Source organism: Gnatocerus cornutus, chromosome 10 (genome assembly GCF_029298725.1).
Source record: "Gnatocerus cornutus isolate USDA-ARS CGAHR chromosome 10, icGnaCorn1.1, whole genome shotgun sequence".
Classification (NCBI taxonomy): Eukaryota; Metazoa; Arthropoda; class Insecta; order Coleoptera; family Tenebrionidae; genus Gnatocerus; species Gnatocerus cornutus.
Genome location: NC_142242.1, coordinates 27,272 through 53,437, shown reverse-complemented (window position 1 = coordinate 53,437; position 26,166 = coordinate 27,272). Strand labels below are relative to the sequence as shown.

At 34.8% G+C, this 26,166-nt stretch overlaps 4 protein-coding genes and 1 long non-coding RNA gene across 10 annotated transcripts; all 5 read left to right on the top strand.

Moving 5' to 3' along the window:
• Positions 1–618: 618 nt before the first annotated feature.
• LOC148166871 (uncharacterized) lies at positions 619–2,402 on the top strand. The gene is made up of 2 exons (XR_015770920.1): positions 619–2,296; positions 2,351–2,402. It is a non-coding gene; the product is annotated as an uncharacterized LOC148166871 (long non-coding RNA).
• Positions 2,403–2,499: 97 nt separating this feature from the next.
• On the top strand, positions 2,500–4,575 carry LOC148166870 (uncharacterized). Its single transcript, XM_088048250.1, has 2 exons — positions 2,500–2,981; positions 4,435–4,575. Exon 1 carries the CDS (start codon positions 2,566–2,568, stop codon positions 2,932–2,934), a length of 369 nt encoding a protein of 122 aa, XP_087904376.1. The 5' UTR covers positions 2,500–2,565; the 3' UTR covers positions 2,935–2,981; positions 4,435–4,575.
• A 222-nt stretch (positions 4,576–4,797) lies between these two features.
• Positions 4,798–12,409, top strand: LOC148166869 (uncharacterized). Of its 4 annotated transcripts, none has more exons than XM_088048254.1 (4): positions 7,025–7,109; positions 8,356–8,496; positions 8,554–8,826; positions 8,875–8,995. In XM_088048254.1, exons 3-4 carry the CDS (start codon positions 8,616–8,618, stop codon positions 8,895–8,897), a joined length of 234 nt encoding a protein of 77 aa, XP_087904380.1. In that variant the 5' UTR covers positions 7,025–7,109; positions 8,356–8,496; positions 8,554–8,615; the 3' UTR covers positions 8,898–8,995. The 4 variants fall into 4 exon arrangements, with proteins under 4 accessions (XP_087904378.1, XP_087904380.1, XP_087904381.1 ...); XM_088048255.1 differs by having other exon boundaries at positions 8,356–8,500; XM_088048252.1 differs by lacking the exons at positions 7,025–7,109; positions 8,554–8,826; positions 8,875–8,995 and adding exons at positions 4,798–4,905; positions 4,954–5,306.
• Positions 12,410–12,631: 222 nt separating this feature from the next.
• Positions 12,632–16,331, top strand: LOC148166868 (uncharacterized). The gene is made up of 3 exons (XM_088048251.1): positions 12,632–12,739; positions 12,788–13,140; positions 16,191–16,331. Exons 1-2 carry the CDS (start codon positions 12,725–12,727, stop codon positions 13,091–13,093), a joined length of 321 nt encoding a protein of 106 aa, XP_087904377.1. The 5' UTR covers positions 12,632–12,724; the 3' UTR covers positions 13,094–13,140; positions 16,191–16,331.
• Positions 16,332–16,553: 222 nt separating this feature from the next.
• Positions 16,554–25,550, top strand: LOC148166867 (uncharacterized). Of its 3 annotated transcripts, XR_015770919.1 has the most exons (4): positions 16,554–16,661; positions 16,710–17,062; positions 25,065–25,256; positions 25,318–25,550. XR_015770919.1 is itself a non-coding variant. In XM_088048257.1 (3 exons), the coding sequence occupies exons 1-2, from the start codon at positions 16,647–16,649 to the stop codon at positions 17,013–17,015; spliced, it is 321 nt and encodes a 106-aa protein (XP_087904383.1). In that variant the 5' UTR covers positions 16,554–16,646; the 3' UTR covers positions 17,016–17,062; positions 21,327–21,408. The 3 variants fall into 3 exon arrangements, 2 of the variants coding, with proteins under 2 accessions (XP_087904383.1, XP_087904382.1); XM_088048257.1 differs by lacking the exons at positions 25,065–25,256; positions 25,318–25,550 and adding an exon at positions 21,327–21,408; XM_088048256.1 differs by lacking the exons at positions 25,065–25,256; positions 25,318–25,550 and having other exon boundaries at positions 16,710–17,726.
• The last annotated feature ends 616 nt before the right edge of the window (positions 25,551–26,166 follow it).

Here is a 26,166-nt window from a genome sequence, read left to right as displayed (position 1 = left end):
CGATCAAAGTTTCGGATAGTTGATTTTCATTTTTTCTCATTTTTCCCAATTTTCAAAGTTAAATATCTCGGAAACTATTAGAGATATTGAGATGCGGTTTGCGCCATCGTTTTTTTCGGCTCATTTTACGTCAGAAAAAGTGCTTAAAAGTCGAGAATTCGATAGTCGATTTTTCGCGAAAAAAAATTGCGACTCAAACGATGAAAATTTTTCAATTTTTTTATTTTTGACCATAACTCGTAAACCGTTTGTTTGATCGATCTCAAATTGGGCCAGTGGATAGATTTTGAGCTCCTCTTTCGACTGTTATATAATTCAATGCTATTAAACGTCATTTTCATTTTGAAAACATTGATTGAAAATCACCCCAAAATGACCACTTCCAAACAGTTTTTGGTCAATGCTTTCTTTATTTCGTAGGTAAACTCAATAAATTTTGACTCATTTTACGCAGAATCTCACGCTGAATCCAAATCTGGAATTTAAATTCAGATCCGACAACAAATAACTGAGTTATGGCCGTTTGAATTTTTGGGTTGTCGCCAGATGGCCAAATTTTTGAAGGTTCCAAACAATTCATGCTCGATATCTCGAAAACTATTTCAGATATTGGAATGCGGTTTGCGGCATCGTTTTTCTCGCGATTTTTTACATAAGAAATCGTTTTTAGATTTTCCAAAAGTCGAAATTTGCAAATTTTCGCAAAATTTCATGACTAAAACTATGGCCAAACTTCTCATATCGATATCTCGCTTATTTTTTAGAGTAAACTCGAGTTATTATACATCAGTGAACGCAGAATTTTACGCAGATTGCAAATTTGGGATTTAAATTTAGTGTCTTTATGATGTCATGGCTTTTGTAGTATCAGAGGAAGATTAACACCTAAAACTATTTGGTTTGTTTTAGTCGGAAAATGAAATGAGCACTGAAATGTCCGACAAGCTGGCTGCGGTTACATCAGCATATAAAAACAACAATGATCTACAAGAATTGAAGAAGTCGTTAAATGAGATATTTTTGAGGAAGCGCCACTTGCGAAGGACTAACCTTGGCTCTTGGCTCTTGGATCAGTTGGAATTAGAGCAATAATCAATTACCATTAATTAAGAATGGATAGTTTCGTCCATTTCAGATTGTTTCCCTCGTCTTTTTTAGGTAAGCCAACAAACATGTTCCTAATGAAACTTTTTCACACTTTTTGCAAGAAGGAGGGAGAGTGTCGAGTTTGTGTTTTTTTATTTTATTAATACTCCTTTAGTTTAATTTGAGGGTATTGTTTTTTATCATTCTTCCTTATTCCTGCAAATGGTTTTGATTCAAAAATTGTAAGTTTTAAAAACAAAAGTTTAGCCCTCTGGTGAGAGGAGGCGTGAACTATCAACTTCGGCGTTATTCCGCTAGGTGGCTTTTATGGAAAAACTTCTCTCACTTTTCGGTGTAAATAAATACAATAAACTACTTAACTTGTTAATTTTAACCTCAGAAAAACGAATCTGAACTTTGATTTAAGTTTTACGACTTTGTTAATATTTTATTTAATATTATTTATGGACTAAAGACTGTTGACGCATGTCCTAGCTTCTATGCTTCGTTAACAGATTGCTTGACGCGGGAAATTGAATTTTAAAATTTTTAATTTGCATTTTCTCAAAAAATCTTGCAGATAGCGAGGAACGGAGACCAAAAATGGATGTGGAAATGTCAAATTATGCCATGTGCATAGTTTCGTGTCGATCTGCGAACTTTCGCGTTTTTCGCCAAAAAAAGTTCAAAGACTAAACATCATGGATTTTTGGCGATTTCGACAAAAAATAAAATCTCTTTGAAACCGACTTTTTCCATCAATTTGGACCTCAGGAACAAGAATCCGTCAAAGATTTTTCGATCAGACGCTCCGTTAATGTTTTATTAATTTTTCAAACTTTTATTTGGTTTGCAGTTTTTCGATGAAAATTAAAGCAAGAAAATACTCTTTTTATTAATTTTGTCCTCAGGAGTAAGAATCTAAAGTCTGATTTAACATTCACGACTTGGTTACGATTCTATTAATTATTAAAAATTATTGTGTCTCTATCTTAACGTATGTCTTAACTTGACTATTTTGACAGCACACATTGAGGTTATGTTCATGATTTAACAAGAAACTACCAGAATTCTTTACTGTTTACTTTCTCGTTCTTCTGGGCATGGTAGCAAAGAAATTACACAAGTTAAGAAGTTCATTTGAAGCTATTTAGAGTTGGACTTGATTTGCAACAAATTGATGGGTCTTTATTGAAATTTTTAAACGCAGGTAAGCTGAAAACTGTTTGAATTCCAGCCTTGAAATGTTTCGTGGTATTTCCAGGTTCCAACTTCATTACCAGAGTTTATTATTAAGAGACTGAATCGATGGATGATACCCATAGCCTAAGATGTCGAAATGGCGGTTGTCGTCGCTCAACGCTGAAGGACTCTGCAAGTTATTGCACAGAATTGAAGAAACCACCCATTCAATGCTCCCAGAGTAAAGTGAATTGATCCAGGAGCATAACATCAGGAAAAAGGTGCTGCTTTACTGCAATGTGGATGAAAAAGGTTAAATTTAAACATGTTTTAAGTCAAAGTCAAATGTTCTTTTTCCAGTGGTCGAAGATGTCGTTCAGTGACTGGGAAATATTCAGAGTGTTGCTGATTTCATTGCGGGAGCACGAAGTTTGCAACGTTTCCAAACCTGACGAGTCTACGAGCAGAAAACGAGTGTTTCTCCAGAGAAGGCCCAAAGGAACTCAACCAACGGAAACAGCATCATCGAGATGCAGTTGTCAAGAAAGAAAATACTACAAAGGCTCTGAAGGTCATCTGGTGTCTTGTGAGATATTTTGTGAAGTCAAGGAAACATCAGGAAACGGAAGTTTATGGAGAATTTTTATTGGTTTTTTGAAATCGTGAGATCTGGAGTTCTGGATGCATCGCTGCTTGTTGAGGAAGGATGGAAGGTTTGTTTGTTTTCTTTTCTCTCCATTCATGGTCTTTGGCAAACTTGCCCAAGACGTTAACTGTTTCCAATAAACATCCCTAGGGGCTGTTACGAAGTTTAGACGAGCGCATTGATGGTCACGTCCTCTAGTACAGTAAAATTCGTAATTTTGGTAGTTTTAGTGCTACAGCTATGAAATTTGGGGGAGTTACTATTTTTGCGTCGCAATGACACAGATTTTAGAAATTTTAATTTTTGAGACAAGTGAAAGTTTCCACGTCCTTGACTGAAATTCGTAATTTGGATAATTTTAGTGCAACAGTTATGAAATTTGGGAAAGTTACTTTTTTTGATTCGTATATTGACTCTATTAAATTTTAAAATTGTAGAGCCAAAAACACAGATTTAAAAATGCTTATTTTTGAGACCAATCAAAAATTGCAGACACCTTATAAAAAGTAGGCGCTCATTGCCATCAGTCAACCCCTCGTGTGTAAATTTTCCAAATTTCTTTCTTGTAAATCTGACTTTAAATTCTTTAGATAGAAAATTGAAGAAAAACTGAATTTAGCAAGTTTTGAGGTTAACTCGTTGTGTACATATCAACATCAGGAGAATAATGAAAAATTTAAATAAAAATTTGTGACCTTTGTTCTTATCTGCAACCTAAACTAAACGTAGACTTTTCATTTCCAACTCCAACTCTACCAATTTCAAATTTCAAAAGTCCCGCGCTAGAGTTTGACAGACGGCAGCTGTCGTCAGTTCGGTAGATGTCATTTGTTGTAAGTGGCCGGCTCTCCAATTTCGCGTAAAAACACAAGTTTTTAGTGTTCCCACGTGAAATTTTGTGTTCTGAAACATTCATGGAAGTGTTTCAAGTGTTTTAGTCGTGGTCACCAGCCAAAACCGTGTAAATTAAGGTAAATTTTACGATTTTTCCAACAAAGCCAAGAACGGAGAGTTCTGTTGTAAAGCCAGATGGTTTTTTCAGTTTCTTGCGGAAATATTCAAAGATTATTGGGGGTAAATCAATTCTTTATTAGGGAGAAGGTTAAGAGAAAATTAAATGTTGCGATTTTTGAGGTTAAGTCGTTGGTGATGTTGGTTGTATCAGCGGCTCAATATGATGAAGAAACTATAGAACATTTTTTTCCAAAAGAAGGATTTTGAGTTGATTTTGATTTAATTCGTAATTTTGGTAATTTTAGTGCAACAGTTATGAAATTTGGGAAAGTTACTTTTTTTGATTCGTATATTGACTCTATTAAATTTCAAAATTGTAGAGCCAAAAACACAGATTTTAGAAATGCTTGCTTAATTTTGATTGGTTGAACGGTTGGTGCAAACTTGCATCAACCTAAGAAAGAAAAGTTACTAACTTACCACAAAATTACTAAGGTGTATAATTGGTTGCCTATATGCTGCATGTTGAAGCGAAATAATTCTTACTAATTAAGACTTATTTTCAGAGCACAACAAATTCTTTACTTTCTCGTTCTTCTGGGAATGGTCCAAAGAAATCACACACAAGTTAAGAAGTTCATTTGAAGGTATTTAGTCTTGGATTTGATTTGCAACAAATTTCCGGGTCTTTATAGAAATTTTTAAAGGCAGGTAAGCTGAAAATTGTTTGAATCCCAGCTTTATAATGTTTTGTGGTATTTCAGGTTCCAACTTCATTACCAGAGTTTATTATTAAGAGACTGAGTATATAGATGATGGTCTTCTCATGACTACACACATCTTGCAGCATCTTGATGGTACCACCCATAGCCTAAGATGTCGAAAAGGCGGTTGTCGTCGCTCAACGTTGAAGGACTCTGCAACTTATTGCACAGAATTGAAGAAACCACTCATTCAGCTCCCAGAGTACAGTGAAGTGATCCAGGAGCATAACATCACGAAAAAGGTGTTGCTTTACTGCAATGTGGATGAAAAAGGTTAAATTTAAACACGTTTTAAGTCAAAGTCAAATGTTCTTTTTCCAGTGGTCGAAGATGTCGTTCAGTGACTGGGAAATATTCAGAGTGTTGCTGATTTCATTGCGGGAGCACGAAGTTTGCAACGTTTCCAAACCTGACGAGTCTACGAGCAGAAAACGAGTGTTTCTCCAGAGAAGGCCCAAAGGAACTCAACCAACGGAAACAGCATCATCGAGATGCAGTTGTCAAGAAAGAAAATACTACAAAGGCTCTGAAGGTCATCTGGTGTCTTGTGAGATATTTTGTGAAGTCAAGGAAACATCAGGGAACGGAAGTTTATGGAGAATTTTTATTGGTTTTTTGAAATCGTGAGATCTGGAGTTCTGGATGCATCGCTGCTTGTTGAGGAAGGATGGAAGGTTTGTTTGTTTTCTTTTCTCTCCATTCATGGTCTTTGGCAAACTTGCCCAAGACGTTAACTGTTTCCAATAAACATCCCTAGGGGCTGTTACGAAGTTTAGACGAGCGCATTGATGGTCACGTCCTCTAGTACAGTAAAATTCGTAATTTTGGTAGTTTTAGTGCTACAGCTATGAAATTTAGGGGAGTTACTATTTTTGCGTCGCAATGACACAGATTTTAGAAATTTTAATTTTTGAGACAAGTGAAAGTTTCCACGTCCTTGACTGAAATTCGTAATTTGGATAATTTTAGTGCAACAGTTATGAAATTTGGGAAAGTTACTTTTTTTGATTCGTATATTGACTCTATTAAATTTCAAAATTGTAGAGCCAAAAACACAGATTTTAGAAATGCTTATTTTTGAGACCAATTAAAAATTGCAGACATCTTATAAAAAAGTAAGCGCTCATTGCTGTCAGTCTACCCTCGTGTGTAAATTTTTCAAATTTCTTTCGTGTAAATCTGACTTTAAATTCTTTGAGAGAAAATTGAAGAAAAACTGAATTTAGCAAGTTTTGAGGTTGACTCGTTGTGTACATATCAACATCAGGAGAATAATGAAAGATTTAAATAAAAATTTGTGACCTTTGTGCTTATCTGCAACCTAAACTAAACGTAGACTTTTCATTTCCAACTCCAACTCTACCAATTTCAAATTTCAAAAGTCCCGCGCTAGAGTTTGACAGACGGCAGCTGTCGAAAGTTCGGTAGATGTCATTTGTTGTAAGTGGCCGGCTCTCCAATTTCGCGTAAAAACACAAGTTTTTAGTGTTCCCACGTGAAATTTTGTGTTCTGAAACATTCATGGAAGTGTTTCAAGTGTTTTAGTCGTGGTCACCAGCCAAAACCGTGTAAATTAAGGTAAATTTTACGATTTTTCCAACAAAGCCAAGAACGGGGACTTCTGTTGTAGAGCCAGATGGTTCATCCAGTTTCTTGTGGAAACATTCAAAGATTATTGGGGGTAAATCAATTCTTTATTAGGGAGAAGGTTAAGAGAAAATTAAATGTTGCGATTTTTGAGGTTAAGTCGTTGGTGATGTTGGTTGTATCAGCGGCTCTATATGATGAAGAAACTATAGAACATTTTTTTCCAAAAGAAGCATTTTGAGTTGATTTTGATTTAATTCGTAATTTTGGTAATTTTAGTGCAACAGTTATGAAATTGGGGAAAGTTACTTTTTTTGATTCGTATATTGACTCTATTAAATTTCAAAATTGTAGAGCCAAAAACACAGATTTTAAAAATGCTTATTTTAGAGACCAATCAAAAATTGCAGACACATTATAAAAAAGTAAGCGTTCATTGCTATCAGTCTACCTTCCTGTGTAAATATTCGAAATTTCTTTCGTGTAAATCAGACTTTAAATTCTTTAGAGAGAAAATTGATGAAAAACTGAATTTAGCAAGTTTTGAGGTTAACTGGTTGTGTACATATCAACATCAGGAGAATAACGAAAGATTTAAATTAAAATTTGTGACCTTTGTGCTTATCTGCAACCTAAACTAAACGTAGACTTTTTCATTTCCAACTCAAACTCTACCAATTTCAAATTTCAAAAGTCCCGCGCTAGAGTTTGACAGACGGCAGCTGTCGTCAGTTCGGTAGATGTCATTTGTTGTAAGTGGCCGGCTCTCCAATTTCGCGTAAAAACACAAGTTTTTAGTGTTCCCACGTGAAATTTTGTGTTCTGAATCATTCATGGAAGTGTTTCAAGTGTTTTCGTCGTGGTCACCATCCAAAACAGTGTAAATTAAGGTAAATTTCACTATTTTTCCAACAGAATCGGGTTGGTCCATTTTAACCAAGAAAGGGGAGTTCTGTTTTAGCTTTTGGCTTTTCGAGTTTCTTTTGGAAATATTCGATTATTGGGGGTAAATCAATTATTTATTAGGGAGAAGGTTAAGAGAAAATTGAATGTTGCAATTTTTGAGGTTTTAGAAATGCTTATTTTTGAGACCAATCAAAAATTGCAGACACCTTATAAAAAGTAGGCGCTCATTGCCATCAGTCAACCCCTCGTGTGTAAATTTTCCAAATTTCTTTCTTGTAAATCTGACTTTAAATTCTTTAGATAGAAAATTGAAGAAAAACTGAATTTAGCAAGTTTTGAGGTTAACTCGTTGTGTACATATCAACATCAGGAGAATAATGAAAAATTTAAATAAAAATTTGTGACCTTTGTGCTTATCTGCAACCTAAACTAAACGTAGACTTTTCATTTCCAACTCCAACTCTACCAATTTCAAATTTCAAAAGTCCCGCGCTAGAGTTTGACAGACGGCAGCTGTCGTCAGTTCGGTAGATGTCATTTGTTGTAAGTGGCCGGCTCTCCAATTTCGCGTAAAAACACAAGTTTTTAGTGTTCCCACGTGAAATTTTGTGTTCTGAAACATTCATGGAAGTGTTTCAAGTGTTTTAGTCGTGGTCACCAGCCAAAACCGTGTAAATTAAGGTAAATTTTACGATTTTTCCAACAAAGCCAAGAACGGAGAGTTCTGTTGTAAAGCCAGATGGTTTTTTCAGTTTCTTGCGGAAATATTCAAAGATTATTGGGGGTAAATCAATTCTTTATTAGGGAGAAGGTTAAGAGAAAATTAAATGTTGCGATTTTTGAGGTTAAGTCGTTGGTGATGTTGGTTGTATCAGCGGCTCAATATGATGAAGAAACTATAGAACATTTTTTTCCAAAAGAAGGATTTTGAGTTGATTTTGATTTAATTCGTAATTTTGGTAATTTTAGTGCAACAGTTATGAAATTTGGGAAAGTTACTTTTTTTGATTCGTATATTGACTCTATTAAATTTCAAAATTGTAGAGCCAAAAACACAGATTTTAGAAATGCTTGCTTAATTTTGATTGGTTGAACCGTTGGTGCAAACTGGCATCAACCTAAGAAAGAAAAGTTACTAACTTACCACAAAATTACTAAGGTGTATAATTGGTTGCCTATATGCTGCATGTTGAAGCGAAATAATTCTTACTAATTAAGACTTATTTTCAGAGCACAACAAATTCTTTACTTTCTCGTTCTTCTGGGAATGGTCCAAAGAAATCACACACAAGTTAAGAAGTTCATTTGAAGGTATTTAGTCTTGGATTTGATTTGCAACAAATTTCCGGGTCTTTATAGAAATTTTTAAAGGCAGGTAAGCTGAAAATTGTTTGAATCCCAGCTTTATAATGTTTTGTGGTATTTCAGGTTCCAACTTCATTACCAGAGTTTATTATTAAGAGACTGAGTATATAGATGATGGTCTTCTCATGACTACACACATCTTGCAGCATCTTGATGGTACCACCCATAGCCTAAGATGTCGAAAAGGCGGTTGTCGTCGCTCAACGTTGAAGGACTCTGCAACTTATTGCACAGAATTGAAGAAACCACTCATTCAGCTACCAGAGTACAGTGAAGTGATCCAGGAGCATAACATCACGAAAAAGGTGTTGCTTTACTGCAATGTGGATGAAAAAGGTTAAATTTAAACACGTTTTAAGTCAAAGTCAAATGTTCTTTTTCCAGTGGTCGAAGATGTCGTTCAGTGACTGGGAAATATTCAGAGTGTTGCTGATTTCATTGCGGGAGCACGAAGTTTGCAACGTTTCCAAACCTGACGAGTCTACGAGCAGAAAACGAGTGTTTCTCCAGAGAAGGCCCAAAGGAACTCAACCAACGGAAACAGCATCATCGAGATGCAGTTGTCAAGAAAGAAAATACTACAAAGGCTCTGAAGGTCATCTGGTGTCTTGTGAGATATTTTGTGAAGTCAAGGAAACATCAGGGAACGGAAGTTTATGGAGAATTTTTATTGGTTTTTTGAAATCGTGAGATCTGGAGTTCTGGATGCATCGCTGCTTGTTGAGGAAGGATGGAAGGTTTGTTTGTTTTCTTTTCTCTCCATTCATGGTCTTTGGCAAACTTGCCCAAGACGTTAACTGTTTCCAATAAACATCCCTAGGGGCTGTTACGAAGTTTAGACGAGCGCATTGATGGTCACGTCCTCGAGTACAGTAAAATTCGTAATTTTGGTAGTTTTAGTGCTACAGCTATGAAATTTAGGGGAGTTACTATTTTTGCGTCGCAATGACACAGATTTTAGAAATTTTAATTTTTGAGACAAGTGAAAGTTTCCACGTCCTTGACTGAAATTCGTAATTTGGATAATTTTAGTGCAACAGTTATGAAATTTGGGAAAGTTACTTTTTTTGATTCGTATATTGACTCTATTAAATTTCAAAATTGTAGAGCCAAAAACACAGATTTTAGAAATGCTTATTTTTGAGACCAATTAAAAATTGCAGACATCTTATAAAAAAGTAAGCGCTCATTGCTGTCAGTCTACCCTCGTGTGTAAATTTTTCAAATTTCTTTCGTGTAAATCTGACTTTAAATTCTTTGAGAGAAAATTGAAGAAAATCTGAATTTAGCAAGTTTTGAGGTTGACTCGTTGTGTACATATCAACATCAGGAGAATAATGAAAGATTTAAATAAAAATTTGTGACCTTTGTGCTTATCTGCAACCTAAACTAAACGTAGACTTTTCATTTCCAACTCCAACTCTACCAATTTCAAATTTCAAAAGTCCCGCGCTAGAGTTTGACAGACGGCAGCTGTCGAAAGTTCGGTAGATGTCATTTGTTGTAAGTGGCCGGCTCTCCAATTTCGCGTAAAAACACAAGTTTTTAGTGTTCCCACGTGAAATTTTGTGTTCTGAAACATTCATGGAAGTGTTTCAAGTGTTTTAGTCGTGGTCACCAGCCAAAACCGTGTAAATTAAGGTAAATTTTACGATTTTTCCAACAAAGCCAAGAACGGGGACTTCTGTTGTAGAGCCAGATGGTTCATCCAGTTTCTTGTGGAAACATTCAAAGATTATTGGGGGTAAATCAATTCTTTATTAGGGAGAAGGTTAAGAGAAAATTAAATGTTGCGATTTTTGAGGTTAAGTCGTTGGTGATGTTGGTTGTATCAGCGGCTCTATATGATGAAGAAACTATAGAACATTTTTTTCCAAAAGAAGCATTTTGAGTTGATTTTGATTTAATTCGTAATTTTGGTAATTTTAGTGCAACAGTTATGAAATTGGGGAAAGTTACTTTTTTTGATTCGTATATTGACTCTATTAAATTTCAAAATTGTAGAGCCAAAAACACAGATTTTAAAAATGCTTATTTTAGAGACCAATCAAAAATTGCAGACACATTATAAAAAAGTAAGCGTTCATTGCTATCAGTCTACCTTCCTGTGTAAATATTCGAAATTTCTTTCGTGTAAATCAGACTTTAAATTCTTTAGAGAGAAAATTGATGAAAAACTGAATTTAGCAAGTTTTGAGGTTAACTGGTTGTGTACATATCAACATCAGGAGAATAACGAAAGATTTAAATTAAAATTTGTGACCTTTGTGCTTATCTGCAACCTAAACTAAACGTAGACTTTTTCATTTCCAACTCAAACTCTACCAATTTCAAATTTCAAAAGTCCCGCGCTAGAGTTTGACAGACGGCAGCTGTCGTCAGTTCGGTAGATGTCATTTGCTGTAAGTGGCCGGCTCTCCAATTTCGCATAAAAACACAAGTTTTTAGTGTTCCCACGTGAAATTTTGTGTTCTGAATCATTCATGGAAGTGTTTCAAGTGTTTTCGTCGTGGTCACCATCCAAAACAGTGTAAATTAAGGTAAATTTCACTATTTTTCCAACAGAATCGGGTTGGTCCATTTTAACCAAGAAAGGGGAGTTCTGTTTTAGCTTTTGGCTTTTCGAGTTTCTTTTGGAAATATTCGATTATTGGGGGTAAATCAATTATTTATTAGGGAGAAGGTTAAGAGAAAATTGAATGTTGCAATTTTTGAGGTTTTAGAAATGCTTATTTTTGAGACCAATCAAAAATTGCAGACACCTTATAAAAAGTAGGCGCTCATTGCCATCAGTCAACCCCTCGTGTGTAAATTTTCCAAATTTCTTTCTTGTAAATCTGACTTTAAATTCTTTAGATAGAAAATTAAAGAAAAACTGAATTTAGCAAGTTTTGAGGTTAACTCGTTGTGTACATATCAACATCAGGAGAATAATGAAAAATTTAAATAAAAATTTGTGACCTTTGTGCTTATCTGCAACCTAAACTAAACCGTAGACTTTTCATTTCCAACTCCAACTCTACCAATTTCAAATTTCAAAAGTCCCGCGCTAGAGTTTGACAGACGGCAGCTGTCGTCAGTTCGGTAGATGTCATTTGTTGTAAGTGGCCGGCTCTCCAATTTCGCGTAAAAACACAAGTTTTTAGTGTTCCCACGTGAAATTTTGTGTTCTGAAACATTCATGGAAGTGTTTCAAGTGTTTTAGTCGTGGTCACCAGCCAAAACCGTGTAAATTAAGGTAAATTTTACGATTTTTCCAACAAAGCCAAGAACGGAGAGTTCTGTTGTAAAGCCAGATGGTTTTTTCAGTTTCTTGCGGAAATATTCAAAGATTATTGGGGGTAAATCAATTCTTTATTAGGGAGAAGGTTAAGAGAAAATTAAATGTTGCGATTTTTGAGGTTAAGTCGTTGGTGATGTTGGTTGTATCAGCGGCTCAATATGATGAAGAAACTATAGAACATTTTTTTCCAAAAGAAGGATTTTGAGTTGATTTTGATTTAATTCGTAATTTTAGTGCAACAGTTATGAAATTTGGGAAAGTTACTTTTTTTGATTCGTATATTGACTCTATTAAATTTCAAAATTGTAGAGCCAAAAACACAGATTTTAGAAATGCTTGCTTAATTTTGATTGGTTGAACGGTTGGTGCAAACTTGCATCAACCTAAGAAAGAAAAGTTACTAACTTACCACAAAATTACTAAGGTGTATAATTGGTTGCCTATATGCTGCATGTTGAAGCGAAATAATTCTTACTAATTAAGACTTATTTTCAGAGCACAACAAATTCTTTACTTTCTCGTTCTTCTGGGAATGGTCCAAAGAAATCACACACAAGTTAAGAAGTTCATTTGAAGGTATTTAGTCTTGGATTTGATTTGCAACAAATTTCCGGGTCTTTATAGAAATTTTTAAAGGCAGGTAAGCTGAAAATTGTTTGAATCCCAGCTTTATAATGTTTTGTGGTATTTCAGGTTCCAACTTCATTACCAGAGTTTATTATTAAGAGACTGAGTATATAGATGATGGTCTTCTCATGACTACACACATCTTGCAGCATCTTGATGGTACCACCCATAGCCTAAGATGTCGAAAAGGCGGTTGTCGTCGCTCAACGTTGAAGGACTCTGCAACTTATTGCACAGAATTGAAGAAACCACTCATTCAGCTCCCAGAGTACAGTGAAGTGATCCAGGAGCATAACATCACGAAAAAGGTGTTGCTTTACTGCAATGTGGATGAAAAAGGTTAAATTTAAACACGTTTTAAGTCAAAGTCAAATGTTCTTTTTCCAGTGGTCGAAGATGTCGTTCAGTGACTGGGAAATATTCAGAGTGTTGCTGATTTCATTGCGGGAGCACGAAGTTTGCAACGTTTCCAAACCTGACGAGTCTACGAGCAGAAAACGAGTGTTTCTCCAGAGAAGGCCCAAAGGAACTCAACCAACGGAAACAGCATCATCGAGATGCAGTTGTCAAGAAAGAAAATACTACAAAGGCTCTGAAGGTCATCTGGTGTCTTGTGAGATATTTTGTGAAGTCAAGGAAACATCAGGGAACGGAAGTTTATGGAGAATTTTTATTGGTTTTTTGAAATCGTGAGATCTGGAGTTCTGGATGCATCGCTGCTTGTTGAGGAAGGATGGAAGGTTTGTTTGTTTTCTTTTCTCTCCATTCATGGTCTTTGGCAAACTTGCCCAAGACGTTAACTGTTTCCAATAAACATCCCTAGGGGCTGTTACGAAGTTTAGACGAGCGCATTGATGGTCACGTCCTCGAGTACAGTAAAATTCGTAATTTTGGTAGTTTTAGTGCTACAGCTATGAAATTTAGGGGAGTTACTATTTTTGCGTCGCAATGACACAGATTTTAGAAATTTTAATTTTTGAGACAAGTGAAAGTTTCCACGTCCTTGACTGAAATTCGTAATTTGGATAATTTTAGTGCAACAGTTATGAAATTTGGGAAAGTTACTTTTTTTGATTCGTATATTGACTCTATTAAATTTCAAAATTGTAGAGCCAAAAACACAGATTTTAGAAATGCTTATTTTTGAGACCAATTAAAAATTGCAGACATCTTATAAAAAAGTAAGCGCTCATTGCTGTCAGTCTACCCTCGTGTGTAAATTTTTCAAATTTCTTTCGTGTAAATCTGACTTTAAATTCTTTGAGAGAAAATTGAAGAAAATCTGAATTTAGCAAGTTTTGAGGTTGACTCGTTGTGTACATATCAACATCAGGAGAATAATGAAAGATTTAAATAAAAATTTGTGACCTTTGTGCTTATCTGCAACCTAAACTAAACGTAGACTTTTCATTTCCAACTCCAACTCTACCAATTTCAAATTTCAAAAGTCCCGCGCTAGAGTTTGACAGACGGCAGCTGTCGAAAGTTCGGTAGATGTCATTTGTTGTAAGTGGCCGGCTCTCCAATTTCGCGTAAAAACACAAGTTTTTAGTGTTCCCACGTGAAATTTTGTGTTCTGAAACATTCATGGAAGTGTTTCAAGTGTTTTAGTCGTGGTCACCAGCCAAAACCGTGTAAATTAAGGTAAATTTTACGATTTTTCCAACAAAGCCAAGAACGGGGACTTCTGTTGTAGAGCCAGATGGTTCATCCAGTTTCTTGTGGAAACATTCAAAGATTATTGGGGGTAAATCAATTCTTTATTAGGGAGAAGGTTAAGAGAAAATTAAATGTTGCGATTTTTGAGGTTAAGTCGTTGGTGATGTTGGTTGTATCAGCGGCTCTATATGATGAAGAAACTATAGAACATTTTTTTCCAAAAGAAGCATTTTGAGTTGATTTTGATTTAATTCGTAATTTTGGTAATTTTAGTGCAACAGTTATGAAATTGGGGAAAGTTACTTTTTTTGATTCGTATATTGACTCTATTAAATTTCAAAATTGTAGAGCCAAAAACACAGATTTTAAAAATGCTTATTTTAGAGACCAATCAAAAATTGCAGACACATTATAAAAAAGTAAGCGTTCATTGCTATCAGTCTACCTTCCTGTGTAAATATTCGAAATTTCTTTCGTGTAAATCAGACTTTAAATTCTTTAGAGAGAAAATTGATGAAAAACTGAATTTAGCAAGTTTTGAGGTTAACTGGTTGTGTACATATCAACATCAGGAGAATAACGAAAGATTTAAATTAAAATTTGTGACCTTTGTGCTTATCTGCAACCTAAACTAAACGTAGACTTTTTCATTTCCAACTCAAACTCTACCAATTTCAAATTTCAAAAGTCCCGCGCTAGAGTTTGACAGACGGCAGCTGTCGTCAGTTCGGTAGATGTCATTTGTTGTAAGTGGCCGGCTCTCCAATTTCGCGTAAAAACACAAGTTTTTAGTGTTCCCACGTGAAATTTTGTGTTCTGAATCATTCATGGAAGTGTTTCAAGTGTTTTCGTCGTGGTCACCATCCAAAACAGTGTAAATTAAGGTAAATTTCACTATTTTTCCAACAGAATCGGGTTGGTCCATTTTAACCAAGAAAGGGGAGTTCTGTTTTAGCTTTTGGCTTTTCGAGTTTCTTTTGGAAATATTCGATTATTGGGGGTAAATCAATTATTTATTAGGGAGAAGGTTAAGAGAAAATTGAATGTTGCAATTTTTGAGGTTTTAGAAATGCTTATTTTTGAGACCAATCAAAAATTGCAGACACCTTATAAAAAGTAGGCGCTCATTGCCATCAGTCAACCCCTCGTGTGTAAATTTTCCAAATTTCTTTCTTGTAAATCTGACTTTAAATTCTTTAGATAGAAAATTGAAGAAAAACTGAATTTAGCAAGTTTTGAGGTTAACTCGTTGTGTACATATCAACATCAGGAGAATAATGAAAAATTTAAATAAAAATTTGTGACCTTTGTGCTTATCTGCAACCTAAACTAAACCGTAGACTTTTCATTTCCAACTCCAACTCTACCAATTTCAAATTTCAAAAGTCCCGCGCTAGAGTTTGACAGACGGCAGCTGTCGTCAGTTCGGTAGATGTCATTTGTTGTAAGTGGCCGGCTCTCCAATTTCGCGTAAAAACACAAGTTTTTAGTGTTCCCACGTGAAATTTTGTGTTCTGAAACATTCATGGAAGTGTTTCAAGTGTTTTAGTCGTGGTCACCAGCCAAAACCGTGTAAATTAAGGTAAATTTTACGATTTTTCCAACAAAGCCAAGAACGGAGAGTTCTGTTGTAAAGCCAGATGGTTTTTTCAGTTTCTTGCGGAAATATTCAAAGATTATTGGGGGTAAATCAATTCTTTATTAGGGAGAAGGTTAAGAGAAAATTAAATGTTGCGATTTTTGAGGTTAAGTCGTTGGTGATGTTGGTTGTATCAGCGGCTCAATATGATGAAGAAACTATAGAACATTTTTTTCCAAAAGAAGGATTTTGAGTTGATTTTGATTTAATTCGTAATTTTGGTAATTTTAGTGCAACAGTTATGAAATTTGGGAAAGTTACTTTTTTTGATTCGTATATTGACTCTATTAAATTTCAAAATTGTAGAGCCAAAAACACAGATTTTAGAAATGCTTGCTTAATTTTGATTGGTTGAACCGTTGGTGCAAACTGGCATCAACCTAAGAAAGAAAAGTTACTAACTTACCACAAAATTACTAAGGTGTATAATTGGCTGCCTATATGCTGCATGTTGAAGCGAAATAATTCTTACTAATTAAGACTTATTTTCAGAGCACAACAAATTCTTTACTTTCTCGTTCTTCTGGGAATGGTCCAAAGAAATCACACACAAGTTAAGAAGTTCATTTGAAGGTATTTAGTCTTGGATTTGATTTGCAACAAATTTCCGGGTCTTTATAGAAATTTTTAAAGGCAGGTAAGCTGAAAATTGTTTGAATCCCAGCTTTATAATGTTTTGTGGTATTTCAGGTTCCAACTTCATTACCAGAGTTTATTATTAAGAGACTGAGTATATAGATGATGGTCTTCTCATGACTACACACATCTTGCAGCATCTTGATGGTACCACCCATAGCCTAAGATGTCGAAAAGGCGGTTGTCGTCGCTCAACGTTGAAGGACTCTGCAACTTATTGCACAGAATTGAAGAAACCACTCATTCAGCTCCCAGAGTACAGTGAAGTGATCCAGGAGCATAACATCACGAAAAAGGTGTTGCTTTACTGCAATGTGGATGAAAAAGGTTAAATTTAAACACGTTTTAAGTCAAAGTCAAATGTTCTTTTTCCAGTGGTCGAAGATGTCGTTCAGTGACTGGGAAATATTCAGAGTGTTGCTGATTTCATTGCGGGAGCACGAAGTTTGCAACGTTTCCAAACCTGACGAGTCTACGAGCAGAAAACGAGTGTTTCTCCAGAGAAGGCCCAAAGGAACTCAACCAACGGAAACAGCATCATCGAGATGCAGTTGTCAAGAAAGAAAATACTACAAAGGCTCTGAAGGTCATCTGGTGTCTTGTGAGATATTTTGTGAAGTCAAGGAAACATCAGGGAACGGAAGTTTATGGAGAATTTTTATTGGTTTTTTGAAATCGTGAGATCTGGAGTTCTGGATGCATCGCTGCTTGTTGAGGAAGGATGGAAGGTTTGTTTGTTTTCTTTTCTCTCCATTCATGGTCTTTGGCAAACTTGCCCAAGACGTTAACTGTTTCCAATAAACATCCCTAGGGGCTGTTACGAAGTTTAGACGAGCGCATTGATGGTCACGTCCTCTAGTACAGTAAAATTCGTAATTTTGGTAGTTTTAGTGCTACAGCTATGAAATTTAGGGGAGTTACTATTTTTGCGTCGCAATGACACAGATTTTAGAAATTTTAATTTTTGAGACAAGTGAAAGTTTCCACGTCCTTGACTGAAATTCGTAATTTGGATAATTTTAGTGCAACAGTTATGAAATTTGGGAAAGTTACTTTTTTTGATTCGTATATTGACTCTATTAAATTTCAAAATTGTAGAGCCAAAAACACAGATTTTAGAAATGCTTATTTTTGAGACCAATTAAAAATTGCAGACATCTTATAAAAAAGTAAGCGCTCATTGCTGTCAGTCTACCCTCGTGTGTAAATTTTTCAAATTTCTTTCGTGTAAATCTGACTTTAAATTCTTTGAGAGAAAATTGAAGAAAAACTGAATTTAGCAAGTTTTGAGGTTGACTCGTTGTGTACATATCAACATCAGGAGAATAATGAAAGATTTAAATAAAAATTTGTGACCTTTGTGCTTATCTGCAACCTAAACTAAACGTAGACTTTTCATTTCCAACTCCAACTCTACCAATTTCAAATTTCAAAAGTCCCGCCCTAGAGTTTGACAGACGGCAGCTGTCGAAAGTTCGGTAGATGTCATTTGTTGTAAGTGGCCGGCTCTCCAATTTCGCGTAAAAACATAAGTTTTTAGTGTTCCCACGTGAAATTTTGTGTTCTGAAACATTCATGGAAGTGTTTCAAGTGTTTTAGTCGTGGTCACCAGCCAAAATCGTGTAAATTAAGGTAAATTTTACGATTTTTCCAACAAAGCCATGAACGGAGAGTTCTGTTGTAGAGCCAGATGGTTTTTTCAGTTTCTTGCGGAAATATTCAAAGATTATTGGGGGTAAATCAATTCTTTATTAGGGAGAAGGTTAAGAGAAAATTAAATGTTGCGATTTTTGAGGTTAAGTCGTTGGTGATGTTGGTTGTATCAGCGGCTCAATATGATGAAGAAACTATAGAACATTTTTTTCCAAAAGAAGCATTTTGAGTTGATTTTGATTTAATTCGTAATTTTGGTAATTTTAGTGCAACAGTTATGAAATTTGGGAAAGTTACTTTTTTTGATTCGTATATTGACTCTATTAAATTTCAAAATTGTAGAGCCAAAAACACAGATTTTAAAAATGCTTATTTTAGAGACCAATCAAAAATTGCAGACACATTATAAAAAAGTAAGCGTTCATTGCTATCAGTCTACCTTCCTGTGTAAATATTCGAAATTTCTTTCGTGTAAATCAGACTTTAAATTCTTTAGAGAGAAAATTGATGAAAAACTGAATTTAGCAAGTTTTGAGGTTAACTGGTTGTGTACATATCAACATCAGGAGAATAACGAAAGATTTAAATAAAAATTTGTGACCTTTGTGCTTATCTGCAACCTAAACTAAACGTAGACTTTTTCATTTCCAACTCAAACTCTACCAATTTCAAATTTCAAAAGTCCCGCGCTAGAGTTTGACAGACGGCAGCTGTCGTCAGTTCGGTAGATGTCATTTGTTGTAAGTGGCCGCCTCTCCAATTTCGCGTAAAAACACAAGTTTTTAGTGTTCCCACGTGAAATTTTGTCTTCTGAATCATTCATGGAAGTGTTTCAAGTGTTTTCGTCGTGGTCACCAGCCAAAACAGTGTAAATTAAGGTAAATTTCACTATTTTTCCAACAGAATCGGGTTGGTCCATTTTAACCAAGAAAGGGGAGTTCTGTTTTAGCTTTTGGCTTTTCGAGTTTCTTTTGGAAATATTCGATTATTGGGGGTAAATCAATTATTTATTAGGGAGAAGGTTAAGAGAAAATTGAATGTTGCAATTTTTGAGGTTTTAGAAATGCTTATTTTTGAGACCAATCAAAAATTGCAGACACCTTATAAAAAGTAGGCGCTCATTGCCATCAGTCAACCCCTCGTGTGTAAATTTTCCAAATTTCTTTCTTGTAAATCTGACTTTAAATTCTTTAGATAGAAAATTGAAGAAAAACTGAATTTAGCAAGTTTTGAGGTTAACTCGTTGTGTACATATCATCAGGAGAATAATGAAAAATTTAAATAAAAATTTGTGATCTTTGTGCTTATCTGCAACCTAAACTAAACGTAGACTTTTTCATTTCCAACTCAAACTCTACCAATTTCAAATTTCAAAAGTCCCGCGCTAGAGTTTGACAGACGGCAGCTGTCGAAAGTTCGGAATGTGTCATTTGTTGTAACAAAAGTGGCCGGCTCTCCAATTTCGCGTAAAAACACAAGTTTTTAGTGTTCCCACGTGAAATTTTGTGTTCTGAAACATTCATGGAAGTGTTTCAAGTATTTTAGTCGTGGTCACCAGCCAAACCGTGTAAATTAAGGTAAATTTCACGATTTTTCCAACAAAAGCGGGTTGGTCCATTTTTACCAAGAAAGAAGAAGAGTTTTCTTGTAGCTTCTCTAGATTCTTGTGGAAATATACAAAAACTATTGAGGGTAAATCAATTCTTTATTAGGGGAGAAGATTAATAGAAAATTGAATGTTGCGATGTTTGTGGTTAAGTCGTTGGTTGTACTAACGTCTTAATCTGATGAAGAAACTATAGAACATTTTTTTTCAAAAGAAGGATTGGTTAACCGAAGGTTTTTGAGTTGATTTTGATTTAATTCGTAATTTTGGTAATTTTAGTGTATGAAATTTGGGAAAGTTATTTTTTTTTATTTGTATATTGACTATTAAATTTCAAAATTGTACAGCCAAAAACACAGATTTGCTGCCAACTTTAGACGAGAGCATTGATGGTCACGTGCTCTAGTATAGCAAAATCCGTAATTTTGGTAGTTTTATTGCTACAGCTATGAAATTTGGGGAAGTGACTATTTTTGCCCCGCAATGACACATATTTTAGAAATTTTAATTTTTGAGACAAGCAAAAGTTTCCACATCCTTGACTAAATTTCATAATTTTGGTAATTTTAATGCTACAGTTCTGAAATTTGGGGAACTTACTATTTTTAAGTCGTGTAACTCTGTCAAATTGCAAAATTGTAGAACGAAAGACACAGAAAGTTGCAAAATCAGTTTCGTCTACAAATCGTTCGGACACTGTATATTTGGATTTATATTGGAACTCGACCTTGTCCATTCATTTCCCTCGGTTATGGCAATAGCACTACCTGATTATTTTTTGTTCGCTCAAGAAAAAAGTTATAAGATAAGCAATTAGGAAATTACGTAGGTATTAATCTCTTTATTGGAATCAGTTGTGTTTCGACTTTTGATAAAGACGGTCGTTTCGGAAATTTGCTACTCTGATAAAATATCTTGTAAGGTAAAGTACTAGCCCATCATATTCATTTATAGACATTTTGGAGAGTTTTCAATTCATAGAAACGTTAGGTGAAACGTTGTTCATTTTTTCAGTTTGTTAGCGTTAACAAAAGTTGTTTAATATACAGAGTGTTTATGTTTAGTAATAATCGGACTTTAAAGGAAGTTAGGTACATTTAGACTTTTTTGGTTCTTACAAATGTTTATCTAGGATTTGTGTTTGACTGTTGGATATGGCAAACAAAATTTGAAGATTGCTTTCAGAATTTTGAAATTTTTTTATTGAAACGGAAACATTCTTCTCAAAATTAACCGCTCAATATTAATTTTGAGATTTAAATTTTATTTGAAAGCACATATGAAACTCAACTTCATAATCGTCGTATAAATTTCCATAGTCGTCTCACGCCATAGTGCTGGAATTCACTTAGGTCTTATGTATTCATTTTATCCTTCAATTACTTAATTAGTTGAAGGGCAGACAAGTTGAGCAGTACCGCACCACTGACAAACAATTGTTTTTTTTGGCAAAAAATTAGTTGGATAACAATATTGAAAACTTCGCGAATATTTTGGCCAATTTCAAGTTCAATTATATGAAAAAAGGTTCACACTAATAGACCTTTGTTGAAATATGCCTCGATTGATTTTCTTTCTGGAGGAAATATGTATGACAAATTCGCTAAAAATCCTAATGTGACCCTGACGTCTTATTGCATACTAAAGAAGGACTTAAAAATAACGCCCCAGCGAAAACCAAATGTTTAAATTTTGTTGCATAGTGAAATTAGTGCTCATTATTTATTCTTTAGGCGTGTAGTGTCCCACTTCAAATTCAAATTTCAAACTTTTCGCGCCACAACGACCGCAGGAATTTTTGCGTTAAGAAGTTGGTGGACTTGGGAGTTCACCACCGCCGCAGCGGAGGAGGCGGGCGACGCCGGAGGCGATTCATTCTTGTTACGAGTTCGGGAGTACTAAGGTGTTGTGCTATCGAGTGCGTTTCGCCATATTTTTCACAGTGTTAATTTTAATCGCTATTTTGTTCTAATTTTTCATTTTTGTGTTTTTTTTTTAATTTTTTGTTTGTTAAAATCTTTTAAACAATTTTTTTTTACCCATTAATTTTAACGGGAGTGTGGTGTTATTTTAGAGCCCCTTGTAGAAGCGCTTGTGCGTTGTCACCTTTTGGTATGTAATAATTTTTGTCATTTGTTGTCTGAAGAAGGAAGTCACCCCGGATTCATGTAAAGTAGTTATTTTCCCTACAATTCTAAAGTAACGCGTTTTTTTTCCGCTGACGTAAGCGTCTGGATTCAACCAGTGTTCGCCCACCGTCCGATAAGCCACGTGCAGAAGCAATTTAGATTCGTGGAAACCTGATAGTTTTGGGAACTGAAATTTTTATTCGATTCAGTTCAAGGAATTTATACTGTTGAGTTCGAAGGATTAAAAATAGAATAGGATTTTAAAGAAATTGTGAAATACATGAAATTAACTGGGAATGTCTTTTTGGATCACTCTGTGTCATTTGTGAACAAAAACGAGTACATTTTTCCTAAAGTCCACGACTTTCTCTTCCATTGTATTTTATCGAAACTGAAAATTTATATGTTTATGTATTTTATGTATGTCCCTTGATTTCTTAGATGCTTAGACTTTTTTCGTCACAAAAGACACAACATAACAAACAGCCTCTCGCGTTAATGTTAGTACATTCTTTTAGAGTGTGATCAATTCAAAATTAAACTTTGATTTTTGACTTTCGAAAACCCTCCAGTGCTGGAAGCTTGTTACGTGGGACTCTCGGGGTAGTCAGGGTTCACCTAACTAGCGGGTCTTCCGCGGGTGATGTTGGTTACTCTTAATCTGGCCATAATTTGTTAGTACTCTCGATAAGACACCGCCTGTATGTTGCGGAATAGGAAAAATTGTCTTCGGGTCTTCCGAAAACATAATCTCGTCCTGTTTCTGTCTGTCGCCTTTGAAAATAATTATCTTTTATTAATGTTTATTGATAAATTGTTTGTACATGTCTACTTGGTAAATTGTGTGTTGTTTTTCATTGTTATTTTGTTTTCAATCATTTTTGTAGTTTGATCACACTCACAACAGAGAGAATGGGAGATTTTTGTAGTTTTTTTGATGTAATTCACTTTCCGTTAATTTGTTTATTGCATTTTTGTACCGAAACGTTTCTTTGTAAAGTGACTTCTTTTGACATTAAAGATTATTAAGAATTTTGTAACATGATCAAATCGTCTGTTCAAATGCTTGTATTTCTTGAAATGTTAAGAATGGACACGTAGCTGTAAAATTTAAATCAAAACCATTCAAACTTCTAAAGTTTGAATAAAACAAGTTAAACCACATTTGGTCTGGTGTATTTTTATTTCTTTGTGTTGGTACGCTCTTCCTAAAAGACGATGCACTGCTTTGTATCTAATGAACATCCGCCTTCACAACACAACGTAGGTCCTAGCCGTTTCAGACGATCACGGTTTTCGGCCGTTTTATTTATTTTAAAGTTCGCGGTTCTCGAGTTTGGCGGTTCATTTGAATTTTGGCGGAATTGGGTTACAGATCATTACAGGCGTGTTTGTAGTTTCGTTTAAAAAAGACGTGTTTGAAAAATTCGAAATTTGGGTCAATGTGTTATTATAAAATCTGATTATTGCAAAGCACTTTAAATACCGGGTGTTCCAGAGACTGCTGAACATAGGGAAATAACATGGGAAAACGAATTTTATTTTTTTCCTGCTCTCTCGAACTTCCAAATTGAATTTGGTCAGGGGTGGATCATTCTTTGAATGATTCTCAATCAGACCGTATTTTTTTAAATTTCATGCTTTTACGGCATTATTAAAAAAAAACAAATTAAAAACGGTGAATTTTAAAGTTCCCGCCGGAATGTCGGTACATTTGAAATTGAATATTTGTCATTGTGACAGCCGAGTTAATCACCGTGAGTCCAACCTAACCTCACTTTTTAAAGATTTGGAGACTCGTTTTGGAGGACTAACAACGATGTCTAACGTTTCAAAATAATAGTAAAGTAAGTAAAGTAAAGTAATAGATAGTAAAGTTGCTTTAAAAACAATCTTCAAAGTTTGTAACTAAATAGAATGAGCAGCATTTATGCTACAACTGAAATGCACTCATTTGTCAGACGCTCTGTTAACGGATTATTTGCTTCACCAAGAGTCCAAATGCATTTTTGAAACGACAAAAAATATATGGCTGAGACTGTCAAACAGAAGAACACAGCCAAACATGTTTTGTTTTTAATAAGAGTTCAAAGTTCTCGCAACATTTTGTCAAATTTTAACCATATTTTTGCACAGATTGAAGTTATCTACGTCAGAAATTAACAATTTAAGCTTAGAACAAGAGTTTTGAAACGTTAGACATCGTTGTTAATCCTCCAAATCTTTAAAAAGTGAGGTTAGTTTGGACTCACGGTGATTAACTCTGCTGTCATAATGACAAATTTTCAATTTCAAATGTGCCAACATTCCGGCGGGAAATTCAAAATTAACCGTTTTTAATTTGATTTTTTTTGAATAATGCCGTAAAAGCATCGAATTAAAAAAATTACAGTCTGATTAAGAATCATTCAAAGAATAATCCACCACTGACCAAATTCAATTTGGAGGGTCGAGAGAGCAGGAAAAAAATAAAATTCATTTTCCCATGTTATTTCCCTATGTTCAGCAATCGCTGGGACACCCGGTACATGTTTTTAATGTAAGGGAAGTGTTTTAACAAAAATTGCGTCGCATTCTTTAGTAAATTTCTATTTGATAGTTTTAATATTGCCGAAACGGGATTTTCCGCCAGTCTTGGGTGTTTTAACAAAAATTGCGTCGCATTCTTTAGTAAATTTCTATTTGATAGTTTTAATATTGCCGAAACGGGATTTTCCGCCAGTCTTGGGATGAAATGTCTTTTGAAAACGCGAGGCGAATTAATAACGAAATTGATAGATTTTCAATAAGGAGAAATAATTTTGAATGGCTGTGTGATATTTTTCCGTACGTTTTAGTCCTGTTTTTTTAATGCAGAATACGTAACTAACTGAGCTGCATTGTTCCTAATTAGTGAAAGGACAAATCAATTACAAATAAAATGCTAGAAATTTTTTTCCAAAAAAAAGAGTTAAATAATCATTATTTAATAACCCCCGTAAAGTCATCGTTTATTTAGTTGTACTCCGAGTTTTGTGTAAGAAAGACGTCGTGCTACGGTGGCTCGAAATTTATTTTATTGTAGTTTAGTGATTGCCAGGGTTTAAAGGTAGGACTTGTACTATTAGTGCTACAGCTATAAAATTTGGGAAAATTTAGTAATTCTAAAAACTAGTGTTTTTAAATGAATATTACGGTGTCTGTGTTCGCGAAAGGGGTGTATTGTGGGACTCAAAATGGGGGGGGGTCACTCAGATTTAATTTATTTTTCCTATTCTGCATATTTGTCGACTAGAATTTCTGACATTTTATCTCTTCGATGTTAATCTTTTTATCTATTCAAACTTTCTCTTTTTTTTTCAGTTTCCACCATTGATTTCGAGTGCCGAAATTTTTAGTGCGCGAGATAGATCAGTTCAGTTTCAGTAGTGTCATAATAATAAAACTAACATCGTTTTTAAAACAAAGTGAGTGAGTGGTTCCTGGTTCCTGCTTCCTGGAGGGGGATGCAGTGGTAGGAGCGCGACGATACCACTTAGGGATCAGGATTAAAGGGTAAGTTAACTGCTGGCTTGAAATCGTTGGCCAAATTTCTAAAAAAAAATTTCTATTGCAGTAAGTCCGTGTGCGAAGACGATGGCGACGTTGGATCCAACAAGGTAGGATTTTTTTCTTTCTTTTTTGGGTTGTCGCTAGAGGGCCAAATTTTTGACGGTTCAAAACAATTCGTGCTCGATATCTCGGAAACTATTTCAGATATTGGAATGCGGTTTGCGCCATTGTTTTTCACGCGATTTTTTACGTAAGAAATAGTTTTTAGATTTTCCAATAGTCGAAAGTTGCAAATTTTCACAAAAATTCATGACCAAAACTATGGTCAAACTTCTCATATCGATATCTCGCTTATTTTTTAGAGTAAACTTAAAATCCGGGATTTAAATTCAGATCCGACAACAAATAACCGAGTTATGGCCGATCAAAGTTTCGGATAGTTGATTTTCATTTTTTCTCATTTTTCCCAATTTTCAAAGTTAAATATCTCGGAATCTATTAGAGATATTGAGATGCGGTTTGCGCCATCGTTTTTCTCGGCTCATTTTACGTTAGAAAAAGTGCTTAAAAGTCGAAAATTCGAGTCGATTTTTCGCGAAAAAAAATTGCGACTCAAACGATAAAAATTTTTCAATTTTTTTATTTTTGACCATAACTCGTAAGCCGTTTGCTTGATCGATCTCAAATTGGGCCAGTAGATAGATTTCGAGCTCCTCTTTCGAATGATATATAAAACAAAGGTATTAAACGTTGTTTTTACATTAAAAATAGTGATTGAAAATCACCCCAAAATGACCACTTCCAAACAGTTTTTGGTCAATGCTTTCTTTATTTCGTAGGTAAACTCAATAAATTTAGACTCATTTTACGCAGAATCTCACGCTGAATCCAAATCTGGAATTTAAATTCAGAT

Excerpts from the sequence above, each read along its gene's own strand:
- LOC148166870 (XM_088048250.1), top strand. The coding sequence starts at position 2,566 with ATGTGGATGAAAAAGGTTAAATTTAAACATGTTTTAAGTCAAAGTCAA.